Source organism: Sphaeramia orbicularis, chromosome 9 (assembly GCF_902148855.1).
Source record: "Sphaeramia orbicularis chromosome 9, fSphaOr1.1, whole genome shotgun sequence".
Taxonomy (NCBI): domain Eukaryota; kingdom Metazoa; phylum Chordata; class Actinopteri; order Kurtiformes; family Apogonidae; genus Sphaeramia; species Sphaeramia orbicularis.
The window spans coordinates 36443849-36468260 of NC_043965.1; the positions used below are offsets into that span (position 1 = coordinate 36443849).

The 24412-nt window shown below is 37.4% G+C and overlaps 1 protein-coding gene across 3 annotated transcripts; it reads right to left on the bottom strand.

The window, feature by feature from the left end:
• Window positions 1-53: 53 nt before the first annotated feature.
• Window positions 54-23051, bottom strand: tango2 (transport and golgi organization 2 homolog (Drosophila)). Of its 3 annotated transcripts, none has more exons than XM_030142749.1 (9): window positions 22944-23051; window positions 21257-21375; window positions 17613-17701; window positions 14384-14503; window positions 13345-13462; window positions 4852-4919; window positions 4494-4647; window positions 2122-2226; window positions 54-1651 (listed from the first exon to the last, which is right to left on the bottom strand). In XM_030142749.1, the coding sequence occupies exons 2-9, from the start codon at window positions 21310-21312 to the stop codon at window positions 1531-1533; spliced, it is 831 nt and encodes a 276-aa protein (XP_029998609.1). In that variant the 5' UTR covers window positions 21313-21375; window positions 22944-23051; the 3' UTR covers window positions 54-1530. The 3 variants fall into 3 exon arrangements, with proteins under 3 accessions (XP_029998609.1, XP_029998610.1, XP_029998608.1); XM_030142750.1 differs by having other exon boundaries at window positions 4494-4644; window positions 22857-22987; XM_030142748.1 differs by having other exon boundaries at window positions 22857-22987.
• Window positions 23052-24412: the final 1361 nt, after the last annotated feature.

Here is a 24412-nt window from a genome sequence, read left to right on the forward strand (position 1 = left end):
GAAAAAAAGATTAAAACATAATATCCTCCAACTTAAATTAGTGAAGCACATTGTTTCATCATTTATATTTTATTTTAAAATATGCGATGGAAATAAAATTAAACACACATTATATTTAACAAAGATACCATGGCTACATCCTTGCATGTATAAGAACAACAAATGACAACATATCTCTTCTTTATGGTTCTTTGCTGTGCTTTGCAGTTCATTATTGTATTCCTTGTTTGCAAAAAGAATAAATTTGTTGAGGGGAACTTGAGCAGCTAAAAAAATATGCATGTGTACTGTAATACCCAAACCGGGCAGCTGGTGACACCATTGACTAACAGTAGTAATCATGTAAAACTTGTCACAGTACCTTCAGTCACATATATGGGATGCAGTAAATTGCTTCTTCTCATGACTATTAGCCATCTTAAGTATTGGAACTTTAATAATAAGTTCCATTTTTTAAAATATATAAATCTTACTTAATTATTTGATCTTAACTGGTGAAACAATGCTTCAAAATCTTCCCAGTGATATATTAATAATGGACATTTTTACCTGGAGTGACATTAACTGAGGGAATCACTTGACTAGATGCATTTTACCTGAAACAATACTGCTTTTCATACAGTTTAGAGGCAATATATGCCTCCTTCGTGGCAAATTTTAGTATGTATAGATGGCAGTTATTATCAGTTCTGAACACATAAGACCTTCCCATTTTCAACATATTGTTACTAAGACAGTTTGGTTCCTTAGTGCGTCTTTGTGCGTGCTACTTTAATCTTCAGCAATTAGTATTTGGATGCAGAGTGTGAGTATTTGGATATAATATTGTTTTTGTGTAAAGCAGCTTTAAAATGCATCAAACCTATTATGGAGATCCAGTAAATGAAAAATTGCATTCAATGCTGAAATATATGTGAAATCAACAGCACTAGTTTGTAGAGTGCAACAACGGACTTGTAACAGAGTTACAGTTTGGTTATTGTGAGGAAAGACAGGACACTTTCACCATTACTGAAGTGATAGTTCTAGCTGAGTAAGTCAAGAAGTAAATTGCAAGATTGTTTTTTTTTTTTTTTTGATTGGAATTGTTTTCAACTGTTTTAACTGAATGAAAATTGTAGTTTTACATTTTTTACACAGTATGTGAAGGACCATGGGAAATGAATGATAGAATGAGAGAGGAAGAAAAACTGCAATGCATTAAAATCTCATGGATGATGCACAATTCAGCAGCAATATGTAATGGTTTGAAATTCCTGCTATTTAATGACCTACAGGTAAAAGATTTGCTTCTACAAAACAGTAAATGTTCTTTGGCAATCTTTTAAATTAGCACCCATGTACAACAGAAGCATTTAACTTAAATTAATAATAATAAGAAATATATGTCACTGAAGTTGAGGCAGCTAGAGACGACTAGCTGAAAAAAGTGCAGACAAGTCTTCGTGTTCACGGGGCTGCCGTGGAAGTGGGCAGATGAAAGGAGAGGCGATGCAGAAAGGCACAGAGTGGGCTTCGTCTATCATGTCTTCACACCTGCAGCTTGAACTGGAAAGAATTGGTGCTCCACTTGGTTGTGTCACAGTTGAGCATAGTGCGCTCCGTGAAGGCGACATTCCCCTCTGCATCTATCAGGATTACTGTATTGGTCCTGAAGGGATGGGGACACAAGGGGACACAAACATGCAATCAGAAAAAAAATGTCAAACACTTTCAGATGCGCCAAGTCTAAATGGTACCAGATGCAACACAGATAAGAGCTATCATCGTTTACCAGTAACATTTTTACATTAGCAATATTTTGCTGATAGCCTTATCAAAATGACCAGGCACCAGCAGACATTGCTATATGACACTTTGATGGCTCCAGCATGAACTGATCCCCTGACCTTTTAGTTACACCACAGTCTTTGTAGCCACTAATCCACTGTGGCATCACAGTGAAGGCGTGCCCCTTTCATTTGCCCACAGTATTGGATTGATTACACTTGGGATTTATATGTCCCTCTAGTTCTCTGTTGTCTGTGATCCTTCAGACCAGCACAGTCCTGTCAGTTGCCTCAGGTAGAGACAAACAGAGAGACAAAGGAGAGGGATTTGATGTGTTAGGAAGACACTGACCTTGTACCATAATGAGGGGAGCGAACACACACTGCTGACAAAGCCTGGATCATGGATTTGGTGTAACCGTCACCCTGGCCCTCCTGAGCTGGATCAGGTGTATTCCTGTCAAACAAATTCATTCTCTGTCATGTTATTTCCACTGCAGCATCCAAGTCTGCAATCCTATTCTAGAGTGATAACACATTTATTGAGATAAACACTGATGTGGTTGTTTTAATTTTACATGAACAGAGCTGTTTTAAACTCAGTGAAACCATTCTCCAGGAAAAAGCAGGCCAAAAAGCAGGCCACTCAACTGTCAAATCTTGAGCTGTATTTATTCTTTGATTCCCTTATTTTTAAGGGTATGAATATACTTGCGGCACAGTGTAACATGGGGTAAATGTCTGTGTGTTATCAAGGCTGGCTACAACTATAAATCACTGCAACAGCTCACACAGAGCCCTGACACAGTATCCACAATCCTCTGCATGTTCTTCAGCCTCTAGATCAATCATGTTTTACAGCCCCCCAACCCAGTAAAATGTAAAAAAGTCACAAGTTCAAAAGCATCAGTCTACACAACACATTACATTTTACAAGTGAAATTTCAAAATATGTTATCTCTTTAATGCCAATAAAATGTTATACTGCTGTGATTCACATACATATGAACTTTGCTATATGAATGCTACCAGTGTTGATATGTTAGCAATCGTATTGTAGCTGATTAAAAAATTAAATAAGATGGTTAGGGACATCCGCAGGACAGAGACTAATAATAAACAGGGTTCCTACAGATTTGAAATTTCAAAATTCCATACTTTTTCCAGACCCAAATTTCCAGATGTCTTGGTAAAAAAATTCCAACCAGCCAACCAGTCTTTATAATTGGGATTTATGAGCCAGTCATCAGAGAATTTACATCTACCCATTATGAGTTCTGCCAATGATCATACAAGGCATGTTGAATAGCTTGCTTATGAATAGTGTGTGGACATCACCTGTCCGTCGAAGCAGCAGTGAAATTTGACGACACCTGGGCTGGCCTCAAAATGGGTTGGAGGAGGGTAAGAGCAGAGGGGTGGGCATTCAACTTGTCAATCTGCCCAAATGTTTTCTGGGACGTGTAGCCTACAGATAGATCAATTTCTTTTTTTTAGATATTTATAATTTTTTGTTTTCGAAAATAGAACAGTTGTAACAGTCTTGGAAACGTGACTGTTTTCCCAAACATTTGTTTCCATTTTCCATACTTTTCCAAACCTGGAAACTTATAAAATCAAATTCCATACTTTCCATACTTGTGTAGGAACCCTGAATAAAACACATTCAGGAGCATATGAAGCTCTGAGAGGGGCAGTCTGGGTTGTTGCACTAGTTTACTTCCTACGAAAAGGCCCACATACCAAAATCAGAGTCACTTTTGGTGCACGCTATTTTTAGAATATTTTTCCCACTTTACCTTGCTGTCATAGAGTCCTTTCCCTCAGGGTACTGAAGCCCTGAAGTACTCTTCAAAGCCACCAGACTTGCCTGAGTAACAGCAATTCTGCAGTTGCCTCGATCAGCCTGCCCACTTGTGTTACTGTGTGACTCTGGTGTTTTAACACATTAGGTCAGATCCAAACTCACAAAGTCTTCTAATAACAAGGCGTTAACAGTGAATTTTTTTGATGAAAAAAACAAAAACAAAACAAAACCCAAAAACATTCAAGTAGACTGATCCAAAACAGTTGACTCTATAGGATCTATGTGGGCAGATTCCAGCTGAGGATGATTTTAAAACAGAAGCATTGCATAGATCCATTGTTCCACATAAAATGCTAAATATGTCAATTTTTGTATGTCTGTTATCACCAACAGTGATGTGTTTCATCAAAATTAAGTACATAATTGAGTTACAGCTTAAAAAACTAAATTTTAAATTACTGTAACCATCCCTTAAACAGCTGTCAGATACAGCCTTCATGGCAAAGATATAGTCCCATATGCAAAAACAAAAAATAAAAAAATCATTTGTTCCTGTGGCCATAAAATATCTCATTCAGTAAAAATAGCAACCTCTCCAAATGAGCCTACTACCTCAGCATATAACACTGAATATTTGTTAATATAACCAAAACTCAATCCGCTGCTTGTAATGTACTTTTTATGTAAAATGCTTTTTAGCACCTTGGTTGGTTATGTTTGCTTTTATGTGATGTTTGTTTTGTATTTTTTTAATATAACTTTGCACATGCTAGCTAAAGACAAATTTTTGCCTTTTGTACATTAAATTACAAAGAAATCTGTTGAAATATTCTATTCTATTCTATTCTATTCTATTCTATTCTATTCTATTCTAAATAAATAGAAAAGCTAATTGTGCATGTGTGTTTACCACTTACAGTTCCTCATTGTTAAGAACATTAAGCAGCTCTTGTACCAGTCCATCACAGGACAGTGACTGATCATTGACGATACTGGTGAACTGACGTTTGCCTTGCTGCAGTTTCCTCCATGGTGTGTCCAGCAGTGAATTACTCAAGCCATAGATACCTGCTAAATAAAAAAGCACAATATGCAAAACATGCACACACAGACAGTATTTATGCCAGTAAGGACTCTTAGTGACCTTATGACTGGTCATCTAGTATAAAAAAAAGAGCAAATCAACAAGAAAATGTCATGCTAGCATGTATGGGCCATAGGGTGAGAAAGGTAAATGTGAGTAGTTTCTGCAGCAACCACATTAAAAACACAGACCTGGATTTAGACGGATGGGTTCAGTGCTGCCTCTGTTTCCATAGTAACACACAATGTCTTGTTTGGCTCTGTATGGGACACAGAACGGGGCAAAATTAGACTTAAAATTTAGTGATGATTAAACCTCTTTATGTCTAATTATGAAGGCTGCGTCAGGAGTCGTAATGATTCTTTGCTTTTGAAATAAACATAAACACAACACACTTAATGTTCAAAGGTGCACTCCTGAGCATAACGCTGACGGTGAAAGAGAATATCAACAAGTGAACCATATAGTATTCTTCAGTGATTTTTTGAGAAGCGCTGGAAATATGAGTTAAGAAGCCTGTTTAATTTGTGGAAGTGATTCAAAAATTACCTAACACCATAGTTAATTACAGCACTTAAATCTTATCCTAACAGGAGCAACCTGGTAATATTACAGCTTCCTAAAACAAATTAGCACTGGATAAACATCTCTGACTACCACAAAACCATTTAGGCGCAATGTTAGGTCTCTTTGAAAAGTCGTCAGTTAGAATGAATTTATTCAGTCTGAAAAATCTATCTGACATCAAGGGCATCTGTGATGGCTCTGGTACAGGAGAGTGAATAATAAATTAGGACCAAATCCTTTGAACCGGTAAGGGAATGAATTTTATGACAGCAATACAAGTGGCATCAGTCAATCTCAAATGTGGTGCAACACTGCTTCAACATCTAACTTGGAAAGTTTCCCAGTAGAGAATTGGCAAGTTGGAAACAGAATATACTGCTGGGATTGTTTTGTTGCAAAAGCCAAAACACTAATTGGGTAAAAAAAAAAAAAATCTATGTGGTCTTCGTGTACCAAAAGATCAGCCATCATGTGTTTCTTACAACTGCTAACAAAGTTTTCATATGTAAGATTTAAGGAATTAACTTTATGTGCTGTCTGAGAAAACTAGACAAGAAACATGCACCACTCGCTGTAAGTCTGATTATGTACTGTTTGTCTGCTTATCAGAATTAAACCGTGCTATGGTCTCATGATGAAATTCTTGTCCTCATTTTCCTGATCCCAAAATAACAGAGGCACTGAGGATCATTATCTATCAGGTCAACCAAACTGCAGACACAAAATGATGAAACAGATGGTGTGACATGACAATAAGCTTGCATTTCAACTTGTAGGTGCTGACTAGGCTAATTAAAACCATCTCATCTGATTAGGCCGTTTATTATCTTGTACTTCCTCTATAATTCATACCGTGCTTTCCTCTGGGATATTCACATTTCTTTTCAACCCCAACAAACTGAAAGAACAGCATGATGACACAGACTGACATGAGCGAATTCCACAAACACACACACACACGTATGCACACACGCACGCACGCACTTTAGACTTGTTATGAAAGATTAGGGATCAACTTGCTCCTCTGAACTTTGGAATAATATGAGCAATAGCTAGCATCAAGAGAACGTTTTTTTATGTTTGGGTGCGAGTTTCTTTGTGTAATTCATTTCACAGATCACTGTTTCCTATAGATAGGGGAATATGTGTCCAAGCAGCAACATAGTTGCTATAGGTTGAGTTTTGGTCTCTAAAACAACAAAATAGACCTTAATATAACCTGCCAATGTAGCCTGTGGTTTTGTACTAAACTGGAGCGCTAAAATAACGACTGTGTTCTGCGTTTTTGACTGTTCTCAATGAGAATATGATGACACTGTAAGTTCACTGGACACAGAAGAATCACCCTGTTGACTGTTCTACAACGGGCAAACACAACACGTGAGGTGCTATTTTGGCATCTGTAATGTGACCTAAAGTCAACAACACCTGAGCGGCCTGGTGTCTGCGTGTGCACACTGTGAATGATATGCATCAAATTGACTGCGGCGGTGGAAGGTGGAGGATTTGCAGACAGATAGCTCTGTTTCTCCTATTTGAAACCGCAGAGAATATTGGAAGTCCCATCAGGTGTGCCGTGAGTTGATTTGGGCTGAAATGAGGGAACAGCAGGGGGTCAAGGCCACTGGGCCGACAGAGAAAACGAAAAGGGAAGAGTCAAAACCAAGCTTTTTCAGATCTCAGTCAGAGAGGTAATCAGTATGCTAGCTGGGAGGCATTCTAATGAAGAGTCCTCTGTGCTGGAGCTGCAGAGCAGTTTCCCTATCAGCAGCTGTGGTGTAGTTGCCTGGAGATGGTCGGATGAGCCTCCAACATTGTCACTTCAGAATGTAGATGGGCATGTTGGTGGTAGCGGCTAGGTAATGAAAACCTCTGGTCTTGTATCCTATCCCACACATCTGTGCATACATACCCGCACATTTCAGAAATGTACTGGAAAACAACAAAACACATACAATACACACTTATGCAGCACACTGTTTTAACTACCTAGCCACTGTATGTGACCCTTCAGTTGACTGCTGTTCTGATCAGTGCTGGAGAACTATCTGTATTCCATATTCCATATTCATTCATGAATTTATTTGTTTTGAGCAGAAGAAAAAATATTACATGTTTTGTGTACAAGGAACTAATATCAGAGCAAATACATGAATAAATAAAGATGATCAAGACAAAATAGCAATTGCCATGTACACTAGTAATAACAAAATAAATTCAATATGTACTGCTCAAAAACGAGTGGGAAGAAGAAAACTTCTTAAATCCCAACCCCATCTCACATTTATTCAACATAACACATTACTTTTGCTTCCTTAATGATATAGTTACATCTGTTTAGAGTCCCAATAATGTAAATAACTGATAGAAAACAGATTAGAAAAACTGAGGTATACTACACTTAGTAGCTATCTAAATGATAGTCTGCAGAACCTATAACACAATATATTTCAACAATAATCACATACCAACAATGGTAATGGAAGTGGAACATATCAACATGGTAAACAACAAGCCCATATCAACAAAGGTAAGAAAGAGCCAAGGATGGCATATAATCTAAAGCAAGGGTGTCAAAAGTATTCTAGTTCAGGGGCAACATTTAACCCAATTTGATCTCCAGTGGGCCTGACCAGTAAAATAGTAACAAAAATAACCTATAAATAATGTCAACTCCAAACTTTTCTCTATATTTTAGAGTGGAAAAAGTAAAATTTTATAGTAAAAAGGTTTACATATAAAATGTACACAAACGTCTATGAAACGGTGGAAGTATATTCATGACAGCAGGTGTATGTGTATCTATTGAGATACCAATATGTAGTCGTCTGTGTGCAATAACAATCTGTACATATGCTTGCTATTTGTAGACTCAAAGGTGGATGTATGTCCTCAAATACATGAAATAGCAAAATGTATGAAATTCCTTAATGAATGTTGAAATATGGCAGCCATTTCTATCTCAGTGCTTGCAAAGTGATGTCACAGAGGAACCATTCCGCACATGTGAACATGATCTGACGCAACATGAGAATATATCTGAATGATATGACATGGACTGAAACAGGACAATACCTAAGCTAACTCAACCCTCATCATGATGGGATAATATTGTGACTCATTGACCCACTTCGTCACTGTTGTACTTTAAGTTTTGATACTTCCCTGGCTGTGCTTGTTGATGCTCCTCTTGTGTCTTTGCATTCTTCTTTTATCGTTTGTTAAAAAAATGTAAAATCTGTCAAAAATAAAGTATATAAAAAAGGTCTACATATATAAACCAACCTTTAAAAAATGTGAATAACATGAACAACCTGAAATGTCTAAAGAAAAATAAATGCAATTTTAACAACATTATGTCTCACCTTATCATTTACACATGTGCATTACAACTCACAGATTGCAGCAGATCCACAAAGGCACAAAATATTAAGTAACAGGGATAACATTGTTAAAATTGCACTTACTTCTCTTAAGACATTTCAGGTTGTTCATATTTGTTCAGGTTATTCACATTTTTTGTCAAAAGACAGTTTATAAATGTGAACATTTTCATGCAATTTTATTTTTTTTACACTAAAACAAAGATAACTTTGGTGTTGTCATTATTTATAGGTTATTATAATAGTATTTTACTGGTCCAAGCTACTTGAGATCAATGTGGTCCCTGAGCTAAAATAATTTTGGCATCTTGACTTTTAATATCTCTGTTTAATTTTTGCATTTCACAAATTCATTCCATGGGCCAAACTGGACCCTTTGGTGAGCCAGTTTTCGCCTGAGGACTGTATGTTTGACACCCCTAATGTAAAGTGCTGATGTAAAATGCTCTATATTAGACAACAAAATTATAATTCACAAAGATGAAACAGAAAAGCCAAAATAAACAACATTCCAGTTTTTACAGTCATTTTTCACATTGTTATTGGCTTCACTAAAAAATGCAGTGCTGTATTTTGTTATTTACTGGCAGCACTCATAGTTTACTGTTCTGGACAAAATCAAGTTCTATTCCACTTGAAGTGAACGAGGTTACAATGCTTCCACTTAGGATACAAATACCCGGTTGTTCTTCATCAAAGGTTTAAAGTTCAACTGCCCCTGACCTCGTGGAATGTGTGTAACTTCAGAACCAGTGTTTCTCTTTTTGAGCTCAAATATGTTTCTGGCTGCCAAGAATCACAATACATAATTTGAGGCCATAAGACTAAACCATTTTCTGAAGTTGTGTCAATAAAACAACAACTCTGCTTTAGAATGAAAGTGTATTAAGCAGGGTGTTTTGTGTCAGGCAAACATCAGACAAGATATTCATTAAAATGGATCATCTCTGGGCACTGACTTTAAAGTGAGTGTGACATAAAATGGGATCAGAAAACTAAAGCTATGGAAAAGTCAGATGAAATGTTGGAGATGGAGCCTTGAGAGCATCAAGTTGAGAATATCTCATAAAAATTTAAACATACAGCTTTAACTGTACTAAGGCAAGACTCCGCAAGATGTTCTGGGACATGCACAGCTGCTGGTGATCAAATCACTCACAGGTATAATTCAACTTAACATAGTTATGGATTATTAAACAAGGCTGCACTGACTTAACAAGGAAGACAATTAAAAATGAGAAATGCATGAATTATGACCAGATTGAAATATTTACTGCCTGCTCCTTTGGGTGATAAATGAACTCCACACCCTTTTTTCCTTATGCACATCTCAATGAGGGGCATCAAACTCTTTTAAATACAGAGAATGCTTTAAATGCCTGGCACATCTTATCCCCCGGTACCGACACATCATAAATCTAGTCTCTGGTTACACAGAAATCCTCTAATTGTAATATGGAACTCCTCTGTATCCACCAGATGCAGTTATTGATTTGGAAACAAACTAGACACCGTATTTCCTCTGGGCTGGGCGACACACTATAGTGGAAACAAATAGGCTGGTAATGACAGTGTTTATTAAAAGGATAAATTCTGTCAATGTGTGTGACTCTATTTGCAGCACACGTTGCTCCCATCAGACTGAAAAAAACATTCCCTTTCACAGACCAAGGCACCACAGAGTCATCCCAGCCTCACATGATGGTAGAACACATAAGGTTTTATCACAATGTACATGCACACTTTCAATTTGTTTGGTCTCTTATAAGCATGTGGCGGCACCTTATTCTTTCATAAAGAGGAATGCCATTGGGGCTGTGCAGGCACAAAGAGAAGAAGGGCTCTTAACAGGGCTATTTGCATATGTTGATAGCTCAAGTCTATCAAAGAAACATCTAGCTACAGGGCATGTTTGTCAACAATACAAAATGGGATTGTTAAAAACCCTAAAGGATGTACTTGACATATCTGTTGATAAATTCTATAGGAAGTATGTGATTAAATACATTTCAATGATTAGCATAGCACTGTCATTTCACAGGAAGTGGGTTTTGTCCAAGTCCTGGTCGGTGTGGACCTTTCTGTGTGGAATTTACATGTTCTCCCCGTGTGTGTGGGTTCTCTCTGGGTACTCAAGCTTCCTCCAACCTCCGTACACCTTAATAACTTAATCTGTTGCTCTACATTTTCCTGAGCGTGGTTGTTCGTCTCTATGTATCAGCCCTGTGATGAACTGGCCACATTACCAGTTCTAGTGACCCCGCAAACCTCCCAAGGATTGTGATGGTTTGGTTTGGAAAATGAATGAATGAATGAACTGCATCAGATTTAACATTTAAAGACCTTATTCATGTTATTAGGTATTACAATCATAATAGACTCTGATGCATTTTCCAAAAACTCAAACAAATACCACAGAGACCTGACATTTCTAAATATGCAAATTTTAATAGTTTTATTATGATTTTATGACGTATACTGAGCTTTCCTAAAGTCCAATTCCCAGCACTGATGGTTTCAGGTTTCCAAACTAACCTTACGCTGTTGGTGGCCAACAGCAAGGGTATATCCCCAAAATCCCCTCAATCCTCCGATATATATTAAAGCAAATAAGGGACTCAATACAATATGACATCAACAAAACTTCAAGTAGTAAGGAAAACATAGATATTTTTGGAAGATTGATATGAACCTAATTTGAACTTGATTGGTCTACTGTATCTATTAATAATATCCAAAAAAACCCAAATTTTTTTAACACAAATGCCCCCTTCTGGACAAGTGATAATATTCATGGAGCACCCAAAATCAATTGGGTTCCTCCCCTAGGGGTCCCCTATGTTGAATAATGTCAGAAAATTATTTTCTAAACAATGTCAGAACAGATATTAGATATATGTTGGACAATCAATATGAACCAAGCTTGAGCTTGACTGGCCTACTATTCCCTTAATATTGTCCAAAAAAATTGATCTTTCAACAGAAACTCCCCCCAACCATTTGGAAAAAACATGCCACCTGGTGTCAAAAAATGGCATCATGTAAACTCAAGGTAGTGGCATAAAGAAAGAGAATTGTTATACAATCGATATGAACTCAGTTTGAGCTAGATCGACCTGATAGTGGCAGAATAATGATCAGAGAACCAATTTTTCTCCACAAAATTCCATGCAGTGAATGATAATGACAGCATGTGAACTCTGGATGGTAGTGAGAAAATGGACATTTGTAAGATGAGCAATATGAACCAACCAACCTATTATTTATTTAGATATGTCCAAAAAACAGATTTTGAACTAAAGCGCCTCATTTGGATGACTTATAATACTCATAGATAAGCTGAAATCAATAGGATTCTTCCACTAGGGGTCCACTATGTTGGTTATCAAGGGAGAAGAAATCCAACCAAATGTGTCCTAGTTATCGCATTCTCATGAAGGATATCTGACGGCGGTGATGTTCGGGATAAAACCATTACATCCCCGAAAAATCGATTTTGGGGATATAATCACACTGCATACTAGACTGCGATTAGCTCCAAAGTTTTTGATAAAACCCATCCCTTCCATTCAGAAACTTTCTCCTTTCAGCACATGAAAGTGACAAAAAAAAACCCTCAACATGTCAAACTCTGCACAGACATCACTCTGCATGGTGACAGTCAAAGATGACAAAAAGACTGAACAAACATTACAAATATCTGTGTTTGTGAGTGGAGGGAATGTAGCAGCAATAATCTGATGTCAAAGATACTGTGAGTCACACATATCATGTAGTCAATAAATCTGAATGTGGTGCAAAAAGGAAGAATGTGAAGGAAGAAAATCCCTTTTGAGGGGAGATCCTGCTCGCGGCCATGTTAGCGGGATACATGGATCATGACACTAAATTCCGTTGAGGAAACTGTTTTATTTTTTCTCCCCTGGCAGGAATACAGTGTGCTCGGGGGTGAGTGTTACAGCTGAACCTCCAACCTCTTACTGGCAGAAACAGAGACCCGTTTCCATGCCAATTGTCTACAGGGGCCTCCACCATGACAACTACCACGGTAAACCTCTGATCCCACTTTGATTTCTCTGCCTTTACCAGGACAGCACATTTAGTCTAGTCAGGCTGTTGGAAAAGACAGGGGCAAAAAAGAAAAACCTCATTATTTTTAATGCCGTCTGGATTTTCTTTGACTAAAACTGAAAGATGAACAGGTGTTCCCAGAGAATTTTAATGCAAGGTCTTTCTCAGCAGAGCTTCTGAGATTTCACATCTGCCTGCTTTGCACCCTAGAGATGAAGATGTTGCTTTTGTGGTTTGAATCCAAGGTAGGAGAAGGCCAGAACAGAGGAACAGATTCACAAAAAAATGTCTCCCAAACTATTCTCAAATCTAAAGAAAAAAAAAAAAAAAAAAAAAGAAGGGGGGTGTTGGGGGAATCACATTTCTGTCAGTGAAAAAGAATCAGCCACTGCCTTTGGTAAGCTGATTTAAAATACTGACTTTCTGACACCCACACAGAGCAATAAAGCCTTAGGTGCCCAGATTACATGTTTTTCCTAACTCCCTGAAATCTAATTCTGCATGTAAAATGTTTTGCGCTGAGGCTACGGCTGCTTAATGATACACGGCTCCTTTTAGAACTTAATCCCCGTGCCAGTGCATTTTTGTTTCAGCTTTCAGCGTCTGCAGTTGGATGAGCTGCTCCCACTCGCTGTGGCTGATTTCATCACACCTTCCACTCACCTGAACTCTGCTGTGATGAGGTTGAAGCCGTTGTACAGGTGGCTCTCTGTTGACACCTTTTTCAGATACGAGTAACTGTCCACATCCTTGTCCATAAGGTAGTTAGAGACCAGGAATCCTGCAGAAAAGCAAAAGTAAAAATAAACAGCTCCTAAAATATACATCAATAAATGAGCAAAAAACATGGAATAGAAGGTGGAATTTGCACCTCAGAATGTCCTTGAAAATAAAACATTAATGGTTTACTGAGGACTTTAGTGATGCATTATGCAAAACCATTGGTTTACAACTTGCAAAATACAATACATTTTCACTTGTGTGAATAATAACACCTGCATTTTGTAAGTATAAACAGTCTAAATGCAATATGCAATAAATCCTCACATATTATTTAGTACTTTACATTATGGCATTTTATCAACTCTAGCAGCTGCATTTTGAGTTAAGCTGAAGCTTCCTGAGGAGCCTGCCAAAAGACCCTGCTAGACATATAATAAGTATGACTGATTATTTTCAATTACGTTTTTGACATGAAGTCCCTGAATTTGGCTGTATTTATAAGATACAGAAAATAAATTAGATTTTGTTTACACCTCCCTTTAGGTGACTATTTAGACTAAGACCAGAATCGACTATATCCATTAAGAACATAGGGATACCATGTCCTGTTCTAGAATGTTCTTATGTCATGTTCTGTTCTAGAATGTATATATAACATGTTCTGTTTCTACACATAATTCCATTCTAGAACAGCAGATGTCCTAATTGATATAGAAATTAATTAAGCTCAATTGTTAAAAATATAACATACGCAGATGAAGGAATCCATTTTAGTTCATAAATAAGGCATTGAATTGGCACATTTTCACCATGAAAAAAATGCTGTATAAACATTTTATAACCACACCACAATACATAATCATTTATGATATTACAAAATGCAGCTATTATTGCTGTTGTTATTAAAAGTGTTATTGTTATCTAGTTTTGCCAGTAATTCATTTCAGTGTAATTGTGATTGTGTTCATGGCTGATGTACCTCGTCCATGTGCATCTGGGTTTTGACGTCCCTCCATGTAGTTTGTGATTGCAGCCATCTTGCCCCTCTTGCTGATCCCTAGCCATGATCCTCCCTCTTTACCATATTCCAGGTCCAGGCCTGTTAAACAGAGATGCAAAATAAGATTTATGACACACACTCACAAAGTATAATGCACATCTGATTTCATTTAGACATAAATTGCTGATAACTATATTTTCTAACCCACTGAACAATATGGTTACAATATGTTTACAGTCACAGTTAGAATGTGTGTGAACACTGTTTGCCTTTTAACATTTTCACACTCTTTCACACATTCACAAATATTTACAAGATGCTAAAACCATGAGTCTTGTTTATTACCATGCAGTTGCCAGGCAACCAACAAAATGGGTAATTGGTGAGCTTTAGAGCTGGTGAATTTCTTTTTTTTGTTGTTTTTCCTTGGACTCTGGGACCCTGCTTCCAGTCTTTCTTACCTGATTGCCTGCTATCATGGGGCACTGTGACTTTTTTGGTTAAAGTGCCTGTCTAGTAAACAGGAGTTCAAATGAGTTCAAATCCCAGCAGTCCCTTCTTGTTTTTACAAATTTCCCGCTCATGGGACTAATAAAGGATTATTTAAATGTGAAACCTGTACCTGTTTTTTTTCCATATGTCACTTTGGTACTCAAGTGTAGCTTTAGTCACACTGAAATAAATACAATTATTCAATAAAATCTGCTGTTTTCAGACGTGCAGAAGGTAGGGCACTGTACGTCTGTGGAACTTCCTGCTAATCAATAAAGACAGGTCTACTTTCACTGACAGTGACCAAGAGAGCTGAACGATCTTATTCCTCTGGGGGCGGATGGAAAGCTAGCTTGATCCCACAGGGAGCTATAGCTTACTTCCCTTTCGTCATGCTATGTCTCCTTCAGGGCCCTGCCTCCGACCTCCCAGTCCCGCTGATAAGGCAGAGCCATTTATTCCCGTCACATCGCATAAAAGCAGCCATCAATTAAGGGCCCGCTACTGGAGTCCTGACCCCTCTATTACAGAGGGGAGAGGAGACTGATGAACAACGAGGCTATCTCTGCGTTTCCCCCTTCAGCAGAAAAAAAGGATGATTGATTTCCTCAGCTTGGTTATAATGTGTATTGGACATCAGTCAATTAAATATAGTTTACTGCGGATGGGGATGTACTGTGATGGAGTGCAGCAAAGTTCTGAGGTGAAGGTGACAGATTTTTCCTTGGTTATTGAAAGCCATTTAGCTTTGAATAAAATTGTATGCCAATGCCGCTAAAAGTAAATAGCTGTTGAATTTTCTTCTAAAGATTTGTTGCATATGGTTCTACACTACTGATACAATGTAATTCAGAAAAACCTATGTTATTAGCAACACCTCTGAAGTGCAGCATCAGGAGCTTATGTTTCAAACTGTTTCTCACTGTTGCTGCTGTAGAGGAGCGGCTGAGATGTGCTGAAACACATAGAAGAAAGCATAAACATCACTTTTGAGATTTCCACTGAAAATACCCGCGGCCTCAATATAGAAATCACTTTACAGGCTGTCATCATAGATGAAAGGTCCAGTGTGTAAGACGTAGAGGATTAGACTTAGAGGATCTAACTGCAGAAAAGGATTATAATGTTCATAATTATGTTTTCATTAGAGTGTAATCACATGCAAATGAGAATCGTTGTGTCTTTTATACCTTAGAATGAGTTGTTTACATTTACAGAGGGTTTAAACAGTAGTTCAGAACAGATTTGCACTTCGTCTTTTATCATTTTCTAGCATCAGCCTGTATTAAAGTGCATTATCTTCCCCTACTGTGTTTGTGTGTAGACCAGCTGTAATTTACCCTTAACTCAACAGGTCAAAACAGAAAAAAACAAGCACTGCATAGGATGAAGGACATCCACGTTTTTTTGTGACTAGCATGTAAGGGTGTTCAGTTGGTTGTAATCCGCAACTTCACTACTAGATGTCACCTGTAATATGGTACATTAGTGAAGAAATCTGCATACTTTGTTAAAAATCTATTGTAGTCTACCTTTCAAAACACGCCTAGGACTGAGTCTCTCATACTCAACCTCTAAGGCAGGGGTGTCAAACTTATTTTAATTCAGGGGCCACATAAAGTCAAATTTGATCTGAAGTGGGCTGAACCAGTGAAATAATAATATAATAATATATAATTAATGTCAACTTCAAACTTTCCTCTGTTTTAGAACAAAAAAGTAAAATTATCCAATGAAAATATTTAGATCTACCAACTATCCTTTAAAACAATGTGAACTAGAAAAGCACAGACCTCCGCCAAGGCAGATCAGTGACCCCCCCCCCCCCCCATGTCTGTCTGTCTGTCTGTCTGTCCGTGTGCAAGATAACTCAAAAGGTCATGGATGGATTTGGATGAAAATTTCAGGAAATGTTGATACTGCCACAAGGAATAAATGATTAAATTTTGGTGGTGATCTGGGGTGGGGGGCCCACTGATCTGCCTTGGCAGAGGTCTGCACTCTCTTTTCTAGAAAAGCACTCAGAGAGCGCAGACCTCCACCAAGGCAGATCAGTGGGCCCCTGTGGCCCCCCCACCCCCTCACCACCAAAATGTAATCATTTGTTCCTTGTGCCAGTATCAACATTTCCTGAAATTTTCATCCAAATGTGTGCAGAGCTTTTTGAAAATAAAAATATAACCTCCTTGGCGGAGGTAATAACATGAACAAACTAAATTTCTTAGGGAAACTAAGTGCAATTATAACAATATTATGTCTCAGTTTATCATTTACACATGTAAATTACAACTTACAGAACACAGAGGATCTACAAATACACAAAGCATTTAATTACAGGCAGAATATTGGTAAACTTGCACTTCAGACATTTCAAAATGTTCATATTTGTTCAGGTAATTCACATTTTTGTGAAATAATAGCTTGTTTTAGTGTAAATACAGTAAAATGACATGAAAATGTTTACATTTACAAACAGAAAAATTTGGAGTTGTGAGTATTTATAGGTTATTATGATAGTATTTTACTGATCCAACCCACTTGAGATTAAATTGGTTTGTATGTGGAACCTGAACTAAAATGATTAATATTTTTAGTGTAATTTTTGCATTTCACAAATTCATCCCATGGGCCAGACTGGACCCTTTGGCGGGTCGGATTTGGCCCCTGGGGCACATGTTTGAAACCTCTGCTCTAGGGCATCAAAGCACAAACTCACCGCTGAGGATCTCACTGTTGGTTCCCCAAAACTCAGCAGCTTTGGACGGCCTGTTGTAGTACTCATCTCTGTTCGCAGCCAAAATTAGCCTAAGGACAGGAAGAGAGGGGATGGGAAATTAATTTCTGCTCATTCAGTGAGGCCTGTTCACTCAGTCTTGACGTGAACTGTCGAGGTGTTACAGAAAATTCATCTCATTTATCATCATTTATCTTCCTTCCCAGCTGGCACTAGATGATCCCCGCAGCACTTTTTAAAGATTATTGTAAGGTCAGATTCTGTCTGTTACTTGTGTTATGCCTGTGCTTGGCTTTGACATCTACCAAATGGTTGGCAATCTAAGCCTATAGGTTAATGTTCACCTGACAGTGATCTTGGCATGCTCACAGTGCAACAGTGTCGATCATTTTAATGTCAGTGGTTGTTTCCCCCTGACTCCAGACATAGCATTATGAGTTTCAGCATAGCTTCATAAAGGCTTAAGATGTGTATGGGGGCCTTGAAGTGGAGTATTTTTTATTTAATTTGAGCAAGATGCAGAGGATACAAAAGGCCAAGGTTAGAAGGAAGAGGATGTCTTTTGATGATGACCAAAGGAAAGACGATCAAAACGACAGGCACACAGAAAGGTCAGCCCAATATAAAAGTTACAGACTCTAACATAGATGGGAAGTAAAATTAATAACTTTAATCTACTTGGTGTAAAGTTATATAACTTAAATTAAAAGCACAAAACCCCTGCTACTTTAAACCTACACAGCAAAAGAGCTTCGTTAATACAGCTAATTAATGTATAGTTAATGCTGATACAGTTTAGCATAAACCTGGTTTGATTCACGTTTTAAGCTGATAATGTTCAACAGCTTACCAATAAGAATGAGTAGCTTGAACCAGAATGAGGTATGAATAACAATAAATCGCACAAACCACATGTGTACTTTCGCCTAAGAAACTCTCATTAATTGAATCAGGGTTATATAATCAAATGCCACTGGAAAAAAAAAAAAATCCTAACTGGTTATGTGACCTGCATTATGAATACACAGTTGCACAGACAGAGGGATAATGTTCGTTGACATTTCCTTCCTTCTTTCTTTATGTAATACCAGAAATGCTGTTTCAGAATATTAGTTAAAATCATTCTACATTTAATTCATGATTCAAACTGTAGAGCTAGGCATTAATTTTCTCATTGGAAGCCAACACAGGCTGCAAAGGAAGGAAAAAAAGGCCAATAGAATGTACTGACCCCTGCAAAAGCTGTATGTTCACTCCAAGCTTGGCAGGAGTGGTAACCCTATTAATCTTGCAGGAATAGAGCGAACAGATAAACCAAACTGACCTAATATGGGCTGACCTCAGTGTATCAAAAGCTAATGATAGCCTGCTCCCATGGCACTATCATGAGCCACCGCTGCTTCTGAACACAAAGCTAGAACTAATGATGCTACAAAACAGAGCATCTGTTATGGGATCCTGTGGGGGAATCACATACAAGCAGCTATGATCTCAGTGACAGACAGCCAGCTGCATCATGTAGAGTGAGAGCAGGGAGCAGACAGCAGTATCAAAGCTGTGTATTGACTTTTAGTTATTTAGTCATCAATTGGATGCACACTTAGAGGCCACATGGACTCTGCCCTAGCTTTTCCTTACAAGACCCTGTTTGGCCAGAATTTCTATGCGCATATAAAAATGAAATTGGCAGGCTGTGGTGAAATACATTGAAGACATTCATGCTGTTAAGAGGATCAGTCCTTTTCATTTTGGGTATTTTCCCTTGAGGCACAGTTGAACCTTATTCCCACAATACCTCATAACTTCATTGAGTGACTACCGAAATGGCCAGTAAGCCGGTGCTTAGTGTAGCCTATCTTTTGCATGATTCTGGGTAAATAACAACTCTGGGCAGTTGTCTGTTGTGTATTATTAAATGTTGTTCATTAGGTTGAGGGAGGGGCTACAGGTTAAAATTATATTAAAATTGAGGATGGCTGATTGCAGTGATACTGTTACTCATTCAATGATAGAAACAGAGTTTTAAAAAACAGAAATCTCAGCATGTGGATAATAATTAAGTCATTTGTGCTGAACATGAACCCATTTAACCCCCCGTGGATATATCCCTGTTATTTTGGGCTGTGGGGGTGTCATAATTATGCTTAATTAAACTTTAACCCTGCTTTTAACAACTTTTTTTCTGAGTATAGGGCACTCCACATCACTGCAGTACAACAAAAACTACTTTTGCAACTAGCACTCTATATATAGCACTGATGTAACCGCATTAGGACACAGTACGTTTCACCTTTCCTGAGGTTCAGGTCTGAGTCAGTACTCATAACACACCTCTGCTGTGATCTCCTTAGTCGGGGTCAGACTCCCACAGGGAAGGACAGAGATGGACTAGGGCCAAGTAAAGAGTTCGCTCTTGCACTCTGGGGGATTATAATAAGCCAGACTTGACATCGTACCATAACTCGCATTGACTGCTCATAGACCACTGTTCTGTTCTGGCTACTGAAAGAAGTTGGGATTTACTGCTGGGTAGGACTAATGTAGGTTACACAGAGACCCACACAACCCTTTAAGAAGGTAGATTTTATCGAACACTCATTATTATCTTCATGTATGAGTACATATATCATGTGACAGTGCTATGACCTTTGTCAAGCCCCATCAATACAATCAGAAGTACTGTCATGGACTGAATTTATAAAATACATCATAAAGTTTCAGAAAAGAATCTAGGTCTTTTCTTTGTTATAATCCTTTTGTGTGTTTCCACCTCTGCTCAAAGCTTCAAGTGGCACACTAGAAAACCGCTGGAACAAGATGAAATAAGAAAACACTGCAGCAGAGTGTGAAAGAGAGGGAGTGACAGCAGTGATGTCAAGTCCTGACACAACTAGCTTTATAAACCTTAAAGGTTATTCCCCTTATATTTATTTCTACTTCTTCAATAAAGTAAAAAAAAAAAACCTCACACGGTATGTTATGTAGCTACATTCCATTGAAGCCAAGTCCATTGAAGCCATGTAACTCCAAATAAAACATTTAAACTCAGTGCCATGTTTTCTTTTAGGTTTAAGCCCGCATTAAAAGAAATATTGTAATTCATTTTATACGCACTTCACAACAACACAGCCATGGTGTGTCTTTAAAAATTCAGTAACACTGACCAAACGGCATTTAAGAATAAAACACCTAGCATACATACATTGCCAAAGTCAAAAGTCAACATGTGCTTACTTATTCCTTTTAGATTTTTAACTTGCAGTTTGACATTTAAGATTTCGGGGGTTAGCAAATCTGACACCGAGGACAATATACTTCGACTATTCTATCAAAATGCCCTTAAGCAAGATACTTAATCCCTGTTGCAATTCTATGTGTGTGACTGTTATCTCTGATCTCCATTCAAAAGGAAGGATTATTCCTCTAAAGATATCGACTCAAACTTTAGCTTGTAAAGTCACACTTTTGCCTCCCATGTGCTATGGATTTCATGACATGTCTGATCCTCGGTGTATCTGCAATGTTTCCCTTATGTTGGCTTTCGCTGACCAAATCAACTTTCTATTATTTCCACACCAGATGGAGTGCACTGGATGTCAAGTGTTCTTTCAAGGGGTAATCTCTACCTGTAGGCATTTTTGGATGCAGGCCGGGGATCAAACTTGAAGAAAATTATACACATTGATGTATTGGGTGATGACAGAGTTTCACTCAGTCCACATGCGCCGTCAAATATTACTCATATCTGACAGAGAGAAGAAAACAGAAAGAAACAAGTAAGTATCTCACCTACAATATGAGTTTGTGAAACATAAAAATGAATAACTGAAACCTGATCACAGCTACTGAGAACTAAGCTGGGTGTGTTCCATTACCAATATCATACAGATAAGCTAAAGAGTTCACGCCCTGTATTTATGTTTATCAAACACTTAACAAAAGCTTCATTCACAATGCAGGCAAAAGTGAGGCCACTTATCTTTTTGCTCATACGAGATTCAGATCTGTTTGTTTCTTTTTTTTTCATGAGAATGTGAACAGGGCAAATTACATGGAATGTGATCTTTTCATGTAAGATCTGGGACACTTCTGTATGTTCCATATGTCATAAATCAGATACAAATCTGATCTTTTGCAATGTGACCTCAGTCAGAACAGTCAGATATGAACTGATGTGACCTTTACACCACTTCAGATTGAGATTCATCACAGCTCTGCGCTGGAGGGAGTCAATTAAATACTACAAAGTAGTTTATATGAACTCAACATATATGAACTCATTTAACATTGACATCAGTTAAATGAGCACACACATAAATGCAAAAAAAACATCACCTATATGTTATATATCTTTATATTTGTACCTAAAAGAAAGGTTTACAATGTAAAACTTTTACTGGTAATGGAGTATTTCCACAGTGTGTGTGTGTGTGTGTGTGTGTGTGTGTGTGTGTGTGTGTGTGTGTTTCCTGAGCACCTCTAATAGACTGCTTTTGTGCATTTGGATCCATTCAGGACCATGCCTAGTACACACTGGACATTTTTTTTTTTTGTAAGCAGTGAATCTCATGGCTTGCAACGTGGATGTAGAAATGTTATTTGAAGTAAACATGGGCGTTTTTTTTTTTTTTTTTTTCATATTTAGTGCTGTAAATGTAACATCCATGTTATATATCCATGTCAGTATAACCCATGTACATAATGGAAAGTATTACAAAAGATTTATAATCTTCATCACTCTATTTATTGAGGGTAAAGGTTACAATTAACCACCAAATGTAATAAAACTCAGTGAAGCATGAATCAGTGTCAGTGACAGTTAACAGGACGCTCTTTCATAATTAACTGGAGCAGTCACATAGCTATGCCGCAATTTACTGTAAACAAAACATGTTGACATCTTAGGTAACCACTGGTTAACACTAGAAACTGAGTTGCACTTTGACAAGCTATTAATAATGTCTAGTCCTAAACTAACCCAAAATGTTTAACAACTAGAGAGTCGTGTGTATCTACGATTTACTAAACTAATACTCGTTAATGCTAGAGATGAAGCAAACAAATATTACTGTTTTACTCATACGATTTACTTCTAGGATTACATTTGTTTCAGCAAACCTGCTAACCTCCGCAAACGGTCGGCTAACGTTAGCATTGTTACAGCCGGTACCGTAACAAAAACGACAACATATAAACGTACTGGGCTGGGTTATGCGCAACACATACGTTTTCAAATAATCTTTCGACGTTTACTAATTTTCCGGCTATCTTCTGCACTGTTTACTGCTGTGTGGTGTTTTCGGTTGTACTCACTGCCTCTTTGCTTTCTACTCGATGTTGACAACTACAAGGAAGTGCTCGCATCGAGTGACCTCGATTTGTCTTTCTAGTTGTTTCATAAGCCTTTACAGCGGACGTGTAGCTTTGTTTTCAGTGTGTTGTCCTGAACCCCGCCCACTCTGGCACTAGTGGTACATAAAACGAGCGCAATTCAAACATTGCACTCTGTGATTGGTCAATTACGCCGGCAACAACCAGCAGTAAGCTGTCAGTAAACGGAAATACTTCAATTTCCGTTAAGTTATTTTTACCTTCAAAATAAAAGCACAGATTAAAAGGTTTATCCTACATACAGATATCTGCGCTAGATGTCCGTAAAGAAATATTTACAGACATTTAGCACAGATATCTGTATGTAGGATAAACCTTTTAATGAGACAAGGAGAAAGCAAGTGTAAATGTATGTTTATAACTTTATCAGGTGCAAATACGTTTTGCCTTCATCAGATTTTTATTTAAAAGATTATTTATAAGTTAAGTGTTTAGTTTTAGTTTAGTTTATTTCAGACAGAGACATAATACAAAACATATGGAAGAAAATAATAATAATAATCATAATCATAATCATAATCATAATAATCACAATACTACTACTACTACTACTACTACTACTACTAATAATAATAATAATAATAATAATAAACAATACACAAATACAAAATCAAATAATAGAAAAAGAAAACAACTGTTGTGCCTGAAAGGGAGTAGGAAGAAGCCACTGCTTATCCAGTCCTACCCCCAAGTTCCAGTCCTCAGACTGTTAGTGCTTAATCACTTGATATACAACAAAAGATTGTGTTTCAACATTGATCCTGGACTTCGTGTGTAGGCAGTACAATACACAAAAAAAGCAATTTCATAAGAATGAAGGTTTAAAAAAAAGACAAACTGTAAATATGCAGATAGATAGATAGATAGATAGATAGATAGATAGATAGATAGATAGATAGATAGATAGATAGATAGATAGATAGATAGATAGATAGGCATGTTTCGTGTGCTGTGTATTCCAACCAGGTACTTTTGTTATGAAAACCTTTACTTTGAAAAGGCATTACCAAGAAATAGTTCTTGCATTCATGCTGACTTGACAAAAACAGTATCAATAACATTGGTTAAACAATAAACGTGTCGAATCTGGAGAAATTAAACATAATACATAAAGTATATTTCGCATATCAGTGTTTTTTATTCATATACAGTGCCTTATTATGCAGTTGACGATTTATGGGAATATTTTGACTTACTAAATGGTTATTAAAATAATTACAAATATCGTTGCAGCGTTAGGATTAAATTTACTAACTCAATTTTATGCTTTTTTTTTTTTTTTTTTTTTTTGTTTGTTTGTTTGTTTTTGAGTCAATGAAGAAAAAAAAAATCTGTCCGAAATTTCATCCAATTCTGTTCGAGTGGCGACGGGGCGGGGATTGCTGTGACCG

Excerpts from the sequence above, each read along its gene's own strand:
- tango2 (XM_030142749.1), bottom strand. The coding sequence starts at position 21,312 with ATGTGTATAATTTTCTTCAAGTTTGATCCCCGGCCTGCATCCAAAAAT. Across the intron at positions 14,504-17,612 it reads CAACAGTGAGATCCTCAGCG|GCCTGGACCTGGAATATGGT; the intron begins GTGAGTTTGTGC and ends TCTGTTTAACAG. Across the intron at positions 4,648-4,851 it reads ACCCATCCGTCTAAATCCAG|CAGGTATCTATGGCTTGAGT; the intron begins GTCTGTGTTTTT and ends TTTTTTATTTAG.